This window comes from Prionailurus viverrinus, chromosome A1 (assembly GCF_022837055.1).
Source record: "Prionailurus viverrinus isolate Anna chromosome A1, UM_Priviv_1.0, whole genome shotgun sequence".
NCBI lineage: Eukaryota > Metazoa > Chordata > Mammalia > Carnivora > Felidae > Prionailurus > Prionailurus viverrinus.
In genome coordinates, this window is record NC_062561.1 from 48,588,958 (window position 1) to 48,603,106 (window position 14,149).

Here is a 14,149-nt window from a genome sequence, read left to right on the forward strand (position 1 = left end):
ACCTAAGAAGAGCTGGGTGCCAAGTCATAACATTAAACGTTCATTAAGTGCCTTTAACAGCAGCTTCTAGTTCACCGAATCATGATGGACTTGGTAACCAAGGCCCCCTTCTTCCCCCGGCCAAGGGCTGGGCACCTGAGCCAGCCTGAGGCCAATCAGACTCTGCCTCGCTCTGTTGTGCTTTTGAGAAGGTGACATCAAGGAGCCGGAGCTAAGTCACTCTAAGCCTGCACCTGCTTATTACATCCTGCTCCGAGACCCCAGGTGCTGTCCTGCTTCCTGTGTTTCCCGAGGCCCAGCTCTGCTGTTTCTCCTTTGACTTCGTAACCCACCTCATGTCCTTGTCTACAAAATTACCTTTTGCTCAAGTTGGCCAGACTCCGTCAGCTTCCACTGCTTCTGACAAAAGAACCTCACCTGATAAAGGAGATTCAACCGAATGAAGGTGCAGCAGAGGCAAATGGTTACAAGCAGACAGCTGGTTCCAGCAGCGTCTGGGGCCCTCCAGCTACTTCTCAGTTGTGGGCTTATATGGAGCAGCTGTGACTAAAAGCCTTTGCGACACTGGTAGGTTTTAATTTTTGGATAAATACGTCACATACCATCTACTGCTCTCTTGAAACTGATTAAAAGAAATATATTAATTAAGATACTGACCCTACCTTAGAAAACCTAGTGCTGTACTAAGAAAGAAATGTAATAAATAGCTAGTTTTAAGGAAATTACCAGGAAACTTTATGAAAATCTAGTGGTCGTTGAGAAAAATTAAAGTAAGGTGACAATATACTTAACTAAACAAAATTGCTAGTTCACTGTCCACGAGCAGACGAAGAAATCTCCATGGCTAGAAAGATGACTTTGCAAATTTGCATGATAAATGAAAATCAGAATAAAACTACAGACACATCCTGCATTCTCACAAAGAAATCCCCTTATGATATATTAGCCTCAGTAGTATTTCCAGCATACTCAAGGAAACACATTAGGATTTTTGATTGGGACCCAATATTAGTCATTTTATCTTTCAAATATATATTTAGAAGACAACTATGATTAATCAATTTTTTACTCCAAATATATTCACTGGAAAATACTATGAGGGACTAAAAACAAATGCATCTCTAAGATACGGTGATTTCTCTGTATATACACGGGCAGTGAATTAGCAATTTTAAAGTTAAAACAAAGAAAGACCTTTTGGGGCACCTGGGTGGCTCAGTCGGTTGAGTCCAACTCTTGATTTCCGCTCAGGTTGTGATCTTACCCGTTTGTGGGATCAAGCCTTGTGTGGGGCTCTGCACTGACAGCACGGAGCCTGCTTGGGATTCTCTCTCTCTGTTCCTCCCCTGCTTGTTCACTGTCTCTCAAAATAAATTAAACAAACCTTAAAAATAAAGTGTTCATTTTAATTTTATGTATTAATTATAACATGCCTTGTGCTGGTACTTTCAGAGATGCATAGTTTTTTCATACTGGGATGGCTTTATTCTGCATTATTCATTAACGACTCCCTACGTTCCTATTCCTCATGTTTCCTTACCACACAACCATTATTTTAAAGTTCTATGCAAGAACAAGTTTAACAGGGAGGAGACTGCGATAGAGAATAATGCACACTGTACAATTTAAAACTCTTTAAAAGCTATGGTTCAAGTAGCTTTCCCAAAGTAACTCATGATTTCAGATTGCATAATTTTAAATATCCTTAAGTATATAAAACCAACCTAAAAAAGTAATCACATGGAAAATGTTATCAATCCCAGAATTACAACCTGTTTTTTTTGTTTTCGTTTTTTTGTTTTTTTTTTTGTTTACTTTGGATTTAGTTTCCTCTGGTTTCCTAATATGGAAGCCTAGATTATCTTTTTCTTTTTTTCTTTTTTTTTTTTTTAAATTTTTTTTTTTTCAACGTTTATTTATTTTTGGGACAGAGAGAGACAGAGCATGAACGGGGGAGGGGCAGAGAGAGAGGGAGACACAGAATCAGAAACAGGCTCCAGGCTCTGCGCCATCAGCCCAGAGCCCGACGCGGGGCTCGAACTCCCGGACCGCGAGATCGTGACCTGGCTGAAGTCGGACGCTCAACCGACTGCGCCACCCAGGCACCCCATGGAAGCCTAGATTACCGATTTCAGATCTTTCTTCTTTTCTAATAGATACCTTGATGCTATAAATTCCCTTTTAAACATTGCTTTTGATGCATTTCACAAATTTTGGTAAGTTGTGCTCTTACTTTCATTGACTTAATATTTTTAAATTTCCCTTGAGCTTTCTTCTGTGACCCATGTGCTATTTAGAAGTAGTTGTTCAGACTCCACAAATTTTGGATTTTCCAAACATGTCCATTTGAATACTGAAGAAATATCTCTTGGCCATGCTAAAATTAATTAGTAAGAGCACCTGGCTGGCTAAGTTGGAAGAGCATGTGATTCTTGATCTCAGAGTCATGAGTTCAAGCCCCATGTTGGAGTAGAGATGACTTAAAAGAAATCTTTAAAAAAATTTTTAAAAAATTAGTTAATAGAATGGAGACGTTTTATTACATGATAGGGTCACACCTAGCTGAGAAGATGCTAGAATCAACAAAGAGTATAATGACAGGCCCTACAGGGTCTTCTATCAGGTTTTCAGTAAGACACTCATGTGCTTCTGAGCAGCACGTTGGTAAAAACAAAATGCCCATGGACTTTAAATAGAAAAATGTCTCAGAAGTGGTGACCTTTGTGGCCCAGCATGATCTTCTAGCCAAATTCTTCTATAATTAAGGAAATAATTGCAGAAAATAACCTTCTTTAATTTTTTTCCCCAAACCATCTTTATTGTGACTGAAGCAATATGAGAGACAAAACTCAGCTGATACTGACAGGAATGTCAAACACTTTTATCGTGAGGTTTTTTGTTGAAATTCTGGGTAATGGAGAATTCAGGAAAATTAGACAAAGGTCTTTAATAAGGTCAATCTGAAAGATGGTACACAGGTTTGAAGTATACATAATCGTCACCAAGCTATGAAGAGGGGGTAGAAGTAATTAAAGAACTTAATAGCTGAGACTGGATTATGAAATACAAAAAGATGTGAATTTGGAGGGAATTAAAATGTAGCAACACCCTGGAGGCACTCTTTTCATTGCAATTCAGTATGAATACAGAGAACTTGCAAACTGGTTCACAATTACATGAACTATGGCCCATTTTCCGAATCTGTTATCAAACACTGGAGAGGGTATGCTTCCAAATTAAATCTACAGGCAACCTGCTGTCACTTATTTGCCAACATGTATGGATTAAAAAACCCACGAGGCCAGGAAGGCATTCTGGGAACTAAAATTTACACATATTCATGTCCATACATATTACCACAATTTTTGCTCTGTCAGTCAAGAAGCAAAACAGTGGAATGCTCTAGTAATTAATGTAACATAATCAATATTATCTATAAACAATTAGCATGCAAGGATCCACGAGATGCTGCATAAACACTTTGGCAAAGTAACTGCCACATAGAGTGGGCAGCACTGTCTTCATGAGGGCCTCTCCAATGTCCCCCTTCTCTCCAGGCATCATACCAACATCATGGGAACTTCCCAAAAGCTTCCTGCTTATTAATTAGTGATGAATTAGCTATCTATCTTACTTAATCATTAGCATTTCTCTTGCTGTACCCATAGGTAGCAACTGCTATGTAGCAGAAAGACGACTGGACAGGTTTGAAGAGACCTGGGTTTATGCCCACGTCTGACATGTTGCCTTGCTGTCTTTGGGCCCCCATTTCTACATGTGGAAAGTGAGAAGCTGAAATAAACTTGCTTACGTTTCCTTCAACTCTGAAACTGATAACTACTATATTTGGAAATGCTCTGTCCCTCCCTAAAGGGGAGCTTTCTGAGAGGTTTCTGCGTCAGCTTTCTGAGAGGTTTCCAGTATCAGCAACTTCAGTGTCTTCCACTAACTATTAAGGCAAAAGGTTTAAACAAGAAGTGCTCTTACTTTTATGAAAAAGGTACATACTAGTTATAGCCTTCAGGAAGATTCTGTGGAATCACATCTAACATTTGCAACTGGAGGCATTTAAATATTTGAGCTCATTGTAGCACTATACAGCCAATAATAAAGCATCACAGTGTGAAAAGGTTCTTTCTGCTCTCCACAAGAATTTGTGACACAGAACTTTCTCATATCCAAATGTGAAATGTGATTCACACTCAGAATGTGTCATAATTTGCATACACTATTAAAACTGGGACTTCTTTGTGTATACAGCTACATAACATCTCAGACATGTTGGTAAGAAATAAACCATAATTGAGACGGGTGGTGACAGCATCCAACTGGTTAGAGCAAATTACTTCTATTATACTGATGATAATTCCTGTTAATACTTTATTTTCTGTCATTATATAAATAGCCCATAAAATCTCTATTATGTAATGCTCACAGCTACTCTTGCATTAAGAGCCCTGGATGCATGTTTGGGTACCAAGCATAACTACCATTACAACAATCACCAAAGAACGATATATACCCAAGTCCCCTATAATTTCAGGAATGCAGCAGGATAGAGGGTGAAGTGAAGAGGAGGGAAGAAAGGGTAAAAAGATAAAAATGAGCATGTATCCATACATATGCCTTTGGGCTACTCAAGCTGATCCTGGGAATTTCTGGAGCTGTATATCAACTCCGGTGTTTAGCTCAGAGATATTCCCCACCAAACCCCTCCCTGTCCTGTTCCAACCTACACATATACACCAAACACAGATTCCAGATCTCTATCATATCTCTGAGTATAAAACAACTGGAAGATGACATGGAAGCAGCCACTCTGTGCATTCGATATCAGAATATACCACCTTTACCCCCCAAAAATCTGTAAAGAACAAGTCTTTCTGCACATTGAATTCTCTTAACAAAGCTTGCCTCCTTTCCCCGCAGTGGAGCAAAATATTTTTTTTCCTGGCATTATTACATGCAAGAGAGTAGCAAACACCCTAAAAAAGGTTTTCATAGTTACTGGACAAAGGAAGGTATGATTACCTCTATTTAGTGTCAATGAGGAAGGAAAGAGGGAAAGAGAAGGGATATGCACATGAAATACAGAATGAAATTCACATGCTGAACCTCAAATGCTTCATCAATCCTGGAATCCACAAATATTCCTATAGTGGAGTTGCAGCGAGGGGAGAGCCGTTCTGCTGGACAGAGTTTATGTCTGGTTGGACTGCTACCTTTGATTAAGTGAGTATTAAATGAGTTGTACACTGATCTCATGTTCTTCACTGGGGTGCGAACATACCTGTCATGAAGTTCTTACTGCCATCACTCTTTAATCCCTGGAGGTCAGCAGACAGCTACAGCAAACCTGGCTCCATCCTAACATCTGTCATTGCACCCCTTACATCCTGGTGCTTTCATCTCCTCCCTGGATACCTACATTGGTTACCACATCCTCTTTCCATTCCAGCAGGTTTGTTTGCCTCGAACAGACGTTCTTTTCTTTCCACACATTTCTTCAGTTCCAGAGAGAAGAAATGCTGCCACAGGAATGAGGTCAGTGGATGCGTCCTCACAGACTAACATTATGCAAAGGAAAACACTACTTAAAATTTTAAACCATCTTCACTCAATAATAAACACTGGTTTCATAGCTCAACCACAGCCCCTGGCATTTACAACATACCAACCAATTGTCATGCATTTCCTGTGCATAGCTTATAAGTTCGAGCCTTTTCATGTTTTAGTGAGGCTTAATTGCTTTTCTAATGAACAATATTTTTTAACTGATTGGAGCATTTGCTAATCCAACTTCACAACATCACCCAACATCACTCACATACGGTGTTTGCAGATCTAACTCAAGCCAGAGCCAAGCTAGTGTTGCATATACCTCATAATTCTATTAAGTATCCCAAACTTCTTTTTTTTTTTTTTTAATTTTTTTTTTCAACGTTTATTTATTTTTGGGACAGAGAGAGACAGAGCATGAATGGGGGAGGGGCAGAGAGAGAGGGAGACACAGAATCAGAAACAGGCTCCAGGCTCCGAGCCATCAGCCCACAGCCTGACGCGGGGCTCGAACTCACGGACCGCGAGATCGTGACCTGGCTGAAGTCGGACGCTTAACCGACTGCGCCACCCAGGCGCCCCAAGTATCCCAAACTTCTATTCGGGGAAGATCAACAGTCACTTTCCCTTTATCTCCATTGCTAGCGTGAGTATTTTAACTTTCTGAATTTCCAGAGCCAGTCTTCCACAAAGAAATAGGAAGTATGGGGCACCTGGGTGGCGCAGTCGGTTAAGCGTCTGACTTCAGCCAGGTCACGATCTCGCGGTCCGTGAGTTCGAGCCCCGCGTCGGGCTCTGGGCTGATGGCGCAGAGCCTGGAGCCTGTTTCTGATTCTGTGTCTCCTTCTCTCTCTGCCCCTCCCCCGTTCATGCTCTGTCTCTCTCTGTCCCCCCAAAAATAAATAAACATTGAAAAAAATATTAAAAAAAAAAATTTAACAAAGAAATAGGAAGTGTTTATCACTCAACTAGATGTAGACACTGGGTGATTCGCTGGGCTTCTTCCTAACTAGGTGATTTATTTCCATCTACCAGCCTCACAGCATTTACTTAAGGAAAATTCAAGGTACTATATATAATGGGGATTTTAACTAACTCGTGACCAAATAAAGCACATATTTTAAATCCACGTATGCTCCTACTATAGTTAATTTAGAAATATCTCCAGGTCCTTGTATATGAATTTCAATATATATGAAAGCAGTAACTCAACCCTCTGCTTTTCCTACTAATTCTCCATCTATCATATATATGTCACACACACACACACACACACACACACACACACCCCTCACCTGCAAGAGAGTGAGCTCCTTGAGGACAGAAACCAGGTTTTATTTATCTTTCTAATCTAGTGCTCTTCATAGTGCCAGGGACTGTAAATAAATGCTGCTGAATAAATAAAAGTTGAATTTTCTCAAGGCTAGAAGTAAAAATCCTTTTTGTTTTTCATGGATTACTTCTTTGGAGATAAAAGTGGTTTAAATTTACTCACCAAATAACGTGCTATGAATTATGTAGGAACGAATTACCATTACTCCAATAGTTCAGAAAGGAAGAGTGAAGGAAAGACTATTTGTTATTTACTCAGCGATCGCCACTTAGCCACTGAGAAATCAGTTGTTAGAACGTGGATGTGGTAACTATCCATGTTGTACTCTACCCATTAGCTCACATTGCTCACTGGAGCATCTCGTACTCTCTGTCTGTTGTAAAGTTCCTTTAGTACAGTACGCCTTGTACTGAGAAGGAGTATCAGTTCTGTGCGGTCAAGAAAGAACGTGCTCTCTCCCTTTCCTTTTATGCAATGGGCATCGGCATCATAATTCGCTCAGCTTTCCAGGTTTGACAGGGGACAGTATGCTTTAGTGACTGAGAGAGACCATGAGGATGCCCCAGCTTTTAGACAGCATGTTCCCTGTGCTCTATTTCCCCCTCCATGAAAAAGAAAAGCACAACAATATTTAACAACATCACCAGGCTATTGTGAGCGTTAATTAGATTTAATGGGGGAAGGGAGGTGAGCTGATTACGCACTATTCAAATTCAAAGAATCATTATTTTGTGTCTAAAAATAACCCTGACTGAGGAACAGAATTAATTTGGAAGCTCAATCTTTGGTAATCATCTTCCCATACTTAGAAAAAAGTTTTCATTCACAATCCCATTCTAAGCACAATCCAATGAAGTAAAAGTGGAGATCTGTGAATTTCCACAGACTTTTGAATACAGTACACGGATCAATTTTTTATTTTTCTTTTCTTTCCTTTTTTGAAGCTACACGATGTGTAGAAAGGTTAATTTTGTGGAATGGAGTCATGTAAACAAAGTACATTAATTTTTTGTTTCACATGAAACGTTTGTGAAACACTTTAAATTACTTCTTTAAAGAATTAGTAATTGAAGTTTTGTGACTGAAATAACTTTTTAGGTCATTTCCTCTAAGTTCCATTTATTTTTATTTTTTTTCAAGAACTATTCAGTGAAAGAAGATCTTCGATCCATGGCTTAATCCCTGGACCTCATGAATGTTACCGTCCATGGAAGAGTGAATTCTGTACATGTGATTAAGGATCTTGAGATAGGAAGATTATTCTAGGCTATCTAGGTGGGCGTGAGAAGCAATCACAAGTGTCTTTGTAAAAGGAAGGCACAAAGAGATTTGACTACAGAAAGGAAGGAGACAATGTGGTGGCATGGGAAGCAGGTGGAGAAAGCCATGTGATGTGGGGCCATAAGTCAAGGAATGAGAATGGCCTCTGGATGACAGAAAACACCAGGAATGGATTGTCCCCTAAAGCCTCCAAAAGGAATCAACCCACCTGACACCTTGACTTAGCCCCATTAGACTCCTTTTGGATTTCTGACCTCTGAAACTTTAAGAGAATAAATGTATATTCTTTTAAGCCAAAAAAAAAAAAAAAAAGAGAGAGAGAGAGAGATAGAGAAAAGAAAGACAAAGAAGACAAAAAGGTCTTCATATGCCCTAAATTAAAAAAAAAAAAAAAAATCCCGAGATATTTATGTCTAAGATCAGGGAAAAAATCATCTAAATAGCAATCATCAAAATTAATATAATAGATGAACTTACTATGAAAATCTTTATAAGAACTGAAAGTTGGTACCTGAGAAAAATCTGAGTTGTTGCCTATACATCACTAAAAAGCTTACAATATCTTCCAAAAAAGGGAAACGTTCTTTAAAAATGTAACAGTTAATAATCCTAGAAAATATACCATATCTTTTAGGGAAAAATGTTGCACTCCGGTTTTGGTGAGTTTTGGCTGAGAAGGAACTTTATCGCTTTTATTTAGAACTTTCCAAAGGAAAAGGAGACTCTGGTCCAGTTGGCAGAAATGTATTCTTTACAGAGAAGCGGAAAAAATTCTCTTCTGTTTTAACATAGCCCTATTGAAACTTCCTATAAGACTCGCCAATTTTCATAACTTAGATATATACTCACCAAGCAAACTTCTGATTATTCATTCGATTTCCCCGGACCCTTGATACTGGGGACGGATGTACCCTGTAGGCAGATGAGAATAATCCAGTCATTAAAAAAGCACATTCCTGATTACAAATGAACAAAAGAAAAAAAAGATCTTCTTTATAAATGATCTCTTGTAGGTATGCTTATTGCACAATGCCCCATAATCACCTCTTAGTAAATGAATACGGTTCATTCCTAGGCATTCACACCTGCAGTCTCTCTTTCCTCTTGTAGCACTTTTGACATAACAACGACTCGCCACAAGGTTCACTGAGAAGACCCCCCAAATGCAGAACCACCAGTTTTAGTTGAATGACAGATTCATTCGGTCCAACAAAAAAGTTACTGACTAAGCTAATCTTTGCCAGGTTTAGAAGTGGGTAAAAGTAATGAAAGGTCTGATGTTTGCCTTCAGTGAGTCCCGTCTGCTACGTCCTCCCACAAGGGATACCAGGGGGACTCTACGTGCACATTCCCTGAGTCAACTAGTAGAATTCAAACCCTAAGAAGCAAGATAATGAAGGTCAGAATATGCTACCCTCAAATACGCTACTTTGGCAGAAGGATTATTTTGAGTTGAAGACAAGAAACAGCAGACACAGGAGGAGGTCTATACTCTCCCTTTATATGCCTAAAAATAAGGACATAAATTTCCCTTTAGTAAAGGAAATTTTCATTTGTAAAGGGGTCCCGCCCCACCTCTACTACCGTGAAGTGCAACACACAACTCTTCACCTGTGATGGTACTGAGATGTGGCTGAGTCAACAATCCTTATTTGCCATGAGTTTCCCCCATCTGTTTCCTAGTTACCTTCCTACCATCTACCCGACTAGAACTTCAGACCCCACCTTTTCTTTTGACTCATCACTTCACAGTTTCTCACTCTTTGCTAAATGGTATATAAGATCCAAATTTTAACCCCTTTGAGTTACGACTCATAGAGTATTCCTGCATGCATGCATGTTATGTGTATAAACGGGTTTTTTCCCCCTTCACACCAATCTGTCTTTTGTCAGTTTGTATGTGTGTGTATTTAGTCAGTTGGTCTTTTGTCAGTTTAATCTCCAGGTCCTCAGACCTAGAACCTGAGAAGATAAAAGAAAAGGGTTTTGTTTTTTTTTTTTTCCTTCCACCAAAGTAACTTCATCCAAATGTCCAGGAACAGAATCTGAGAATGGGGGAAGAAGGAAGGGTGAGCAGTTATTTCCAGGAGAAAAGCTTTCTAGGTGTCATGCTCTGCAGCTGGGCTTTGAGGAAGGCAGTCAGTCCAAAACTTTAGCTAAATAATGGCGAAGCAAAAACTATTGCTGTACAAGCTTTCAGGGTTAGAGTCATCTGCTGGAAGTTTGTATTTCCAAGAACTGCTGATATCTTCCAATCAGGAGCTAGTTGCTGAAACTCCACCTCTTTGTGGGTCACTCACTGGCAACACAGTATGCCCTACTTCCTGCTTCCCTCTGGCCAACTTCCTGCTTTGTTCTATCTTTACTAGGATTTGTGAGATCTAAGCAGTCTTTCGGCTTGTGTTATCTTTACATCCCACACATTTCTCTTATTTGCAAGACAGCAAACAGAAATTTTAAGCTGGTCTTTAAGTCAGAACCAGCGGCTCCACGATTCATTAGAACCCCAGTTCTCTATAGCTGTTTAGCACGTGAAAATTATTTCCAAACAGATAGTACTGTTCCAGCCCCTGAGAAGGGCCAGATGCAAACTTCCTGTAAATCCAGAGGCAGACTGCACTTTGCACTCGGAAGGCTTATTTCTTCCAACATCCCTTATTAACATTCTTTTCCTCACAGCGCTTCTCAATGGCTGCTGCAGCTGGGCGGCTCAGCACAGATTTTCTGCTCTGCATGGGGGAGGGGATGTTAATTATGCAGAAAGATGGAGAGAGGCCAGACAGCCCCTCTGGTGAACTGTCTCATTCAAGCACGGCCCACTTCCTGCTGTTTTTGCAGCTACAAGGATCACCTGTTGGTCTTGGCGTCTGGCCAAACTGGGGCCTGGCGGAAATGACAGACTCAGCTAGAAATGAAAGCCAGCTCATATTCCGGCACCCCAAATTGGGGAGAGAGAAAAAAACATGCCACAGAAATGCATAAGAATTATACAAAAGGTAGCGAGACTCATTTTTTTTTCTTTTCTTCTTTCTTTCATTCTATCTGTTTGAAATACAAACATCATAATGGAATTGTGAGCCAAAAAATGTCTCCTCAGTTAAATCCCCCCTGACCTAAGTCCTCTTAACCTTCTCCACATCCCCACTAGGGTGCCAGAGTCCTATTGCCTAAATAAAGTTCTAAGGAGTAACAGCCCAAACACTCACAATTCTTTAATTCACTCCACATCCTCTGACCAGATGAATTTTCATGACAGAAGTATATTCTTCTTGAAGCTTCTTATTCATATATCAGTGGGAAAAAAATGGGCTTGTTTAACTTATAATTAAAATATTCCCTAGGTATTTAGATCTTTTAACAAAATCCCACTGATCCATAGTTCAAATACTGTAAGTAGATAATTTCTATCATGGTTTAGTGGTCTACAAAGAATTTCATGACAGTGTGTGTATGGACACAGTGTGTATGGACAAAGTTTCTTAAATGAAAATAGTAAAACAAGAAAGCTTTTTTTTCCTTTCTGAAAGGGAGTAAATTGATAACCTGGAGCTTGCTTCATTTGATGAAGTAGACCATAAAAGGTTTGCATTTCAGCTACTCCCCAAATTTTATTTCTTTAGAAGGATACGCAGTGTTTTTGTGAGCTCAGTCTACACTGTGGCACTTCTGGCCACCACCTCCCTTCTTTCCACAAATAGCAGCCAGGCAAGGTAGCAAAGTCAAAACCCCGGTAGGAGAAACCACCACCTCATCTGCATGTCATGCATTATTCATGACCTCCTGATTCCTGCACCTGCATCTAGGCAGGAAGCTTGCAGGGAATGTTCATTATTCTTCTTTTAGCCTCACACAGGCTCGATTACTGCTAAGCCACTTTGTTCTGTAACTAAGGGTTTCAGGCCTTAGTACTAACCGCTGGATATGGAAAGAAAAAAAAATCACCATGCTGAAGAAAAGAACAATTTTGGTTGTTGTGCAACATGTATTGAATCCTACAACGTGCTCTTCTGAGACTGACAGTTACTGTCAGATGGAAATGCTCACATTTGGTGATTTACATTACATAGAAAAAAGGGAAGCCATACCATTAAGGCCATGTATAGCAACTGTTCTATTTACATACACTTACTCATCTAAGGCAGACAGCATGTCTATAATTGTGCCCAACTCAGGGCTTAATTTAGCTTCCTTGCTACGCATGTGGGAACTTTTTAAATATCTTAATACAAAAATGGTTCTTCTTCTTTGGGTATAAGCTGCAAAGAATCTGACCCTCAAGTCTTGTATTTTAATGACTGATATTTCAAGAGAATATGATCACTCTGCTTTTCAATGTTTTTATGAACATTCCTGAATGGCTAGTGGCTGGAGGTAGGATAGGAAATCCAATACTCAACATGAATTACTGATTACTAATGAACTGCTGGGGAAAGATACCATCTACTTTTTTACTCTCCCCACCAGGGAAAAGCCACGCAGCTTAAATCCAATCTTACAGTCCCAAATGAAATTAGGATGATGTGAAAACAAACTGTGGGAGGCACCTGGGTGGCTCAGTCAGTTAAGTCTTGATTTTGACTCAGGTCATGATCTTGCGGTTTTGTGGGTTCCAGCCCTGCATCTGGCTCTGTGCAAGCACATGGAGCTTGTTTGGGATTCCTCTGCTCTCTCTGCCCCTCCCCTGTTTGAGCTCTGTCTCTTTCAAAATAAACAAACAAACAAAAAGTGCAAACTGTGGAACCAGCCTGCCTGGGATGGAATTCCAGCTCCACTACCTATCAAGAGAGTCATGTCCTCTTAGGGCAAGCGACCTAACCTCTCTGAGCTTCACGTCCCTCATCTGTACAAATGGAGGCAGAAAAGATGGCCACCTCTGAAGACTGTGAGACTAAAATGAGTTAATAGTTGTAAAGCATTTGGGACACCGCGTGGTGTCCAGGAAGCAGTGAATACACAATGCCTATTATCACTAGCAGTATTGATTGGATTGGAAAAGACTGGAAGATGAACCTAGAATATCTAACTGATTCCAGGGGACTGAGATAACAAATGTGCTGTAAGGACCTGCGGTCTTAACTACTATGCTTATCTGACTTCACTAAAGGCAAGAAGTAACAAAGAGAAATGAATACATATAGAGTAATAAGAACCAACGACTGTGGTTTCTAAGGTATGGCTTACTTTCTGGCATCTAATTTTTCTGTTCTTTATTAGAAGATCTATCTTCTGTTCACTACAGTTTCGTAATATTTCAGTTATTTCCCATCCAAGAACAAGTCAGTAATCACACCAAGACAAAATCACTCCATTAACTAAGCCCTAACTATGTGCCAAACACCATGCTAATTTCATCAGACACATTTATTTTATCCTCATATCCTTATTATCCACATTTTATCATTGAGAAAACTGACTTAGAAGAGTTAAGTTACTTGCCAGGGTGACACAGCTAGTCAACAGCAAAATCGGAACTTGAACACAGTTATGTTTGACTTATGCTATTCCGTGTGAACCCATCCTATGAATTCATATATATTCCCTCCACACTACTGTAAAGGATGCTAATAAAGTGAATTAGTACTAGGGGCTTTTATGAGAGATTGTGCATTTATTTAGGGCCAACTGAATATTTTATAGTGTAAGTAAATGCAAAGGGAAAGTACTAGTTTTCCTGGACTAAAATTGGCACTGAATGAAATATTAATCATTCAGGTACTCACAAGAAAGTCATATTGGTTTACCCACTGATCATCCTTCAGCTGCTTATGAAAATTTCTTATCAGTGTTGCTATTTAAATACATTATATATGACAAGTGTAAGTTTTATTTCTTATTTTTTTTTACTTTATTTTTGAGAAAGATACAAAGAGCAAGCGAGGGAGGGGCAGAGAGAGGAGGAGACAGAATCCCAAGCAGCCTCCATGCCAGCAGCACAGAGCCCAACGCAGGGCTCAAACTCACGAACCATGAGATCAT

At 39.7% G+C, this 14,149-nt stretch overlaps 1 protein-coding gene across 8 annotated transcripts in view; it reads right to left on the reverse strand.

Annotated features, from left to right (window-relative positions):
* KLF12 (KLF transcription factor 12) overlaps positions 1-14,149 on the reverse strand; it is a 442,889-nt gene that overhangs the window by 62,649 nt on the left and 366,091 nt on the right. For all 8 annotated transcript variants that reach the window (XM_047859514.1, XM_047859507.1, XM_047859563.1 and 5 more), the window contains one exon: positions 9,023-9,085. In XM_047859514.1, the coding sequence (XP_047715470.1) occupies positions 9,023-9,085 (63 nt within the window). The remainder of the gene's footprint in view (positions 1-9,022; positions 9,086-14,149) is intronic.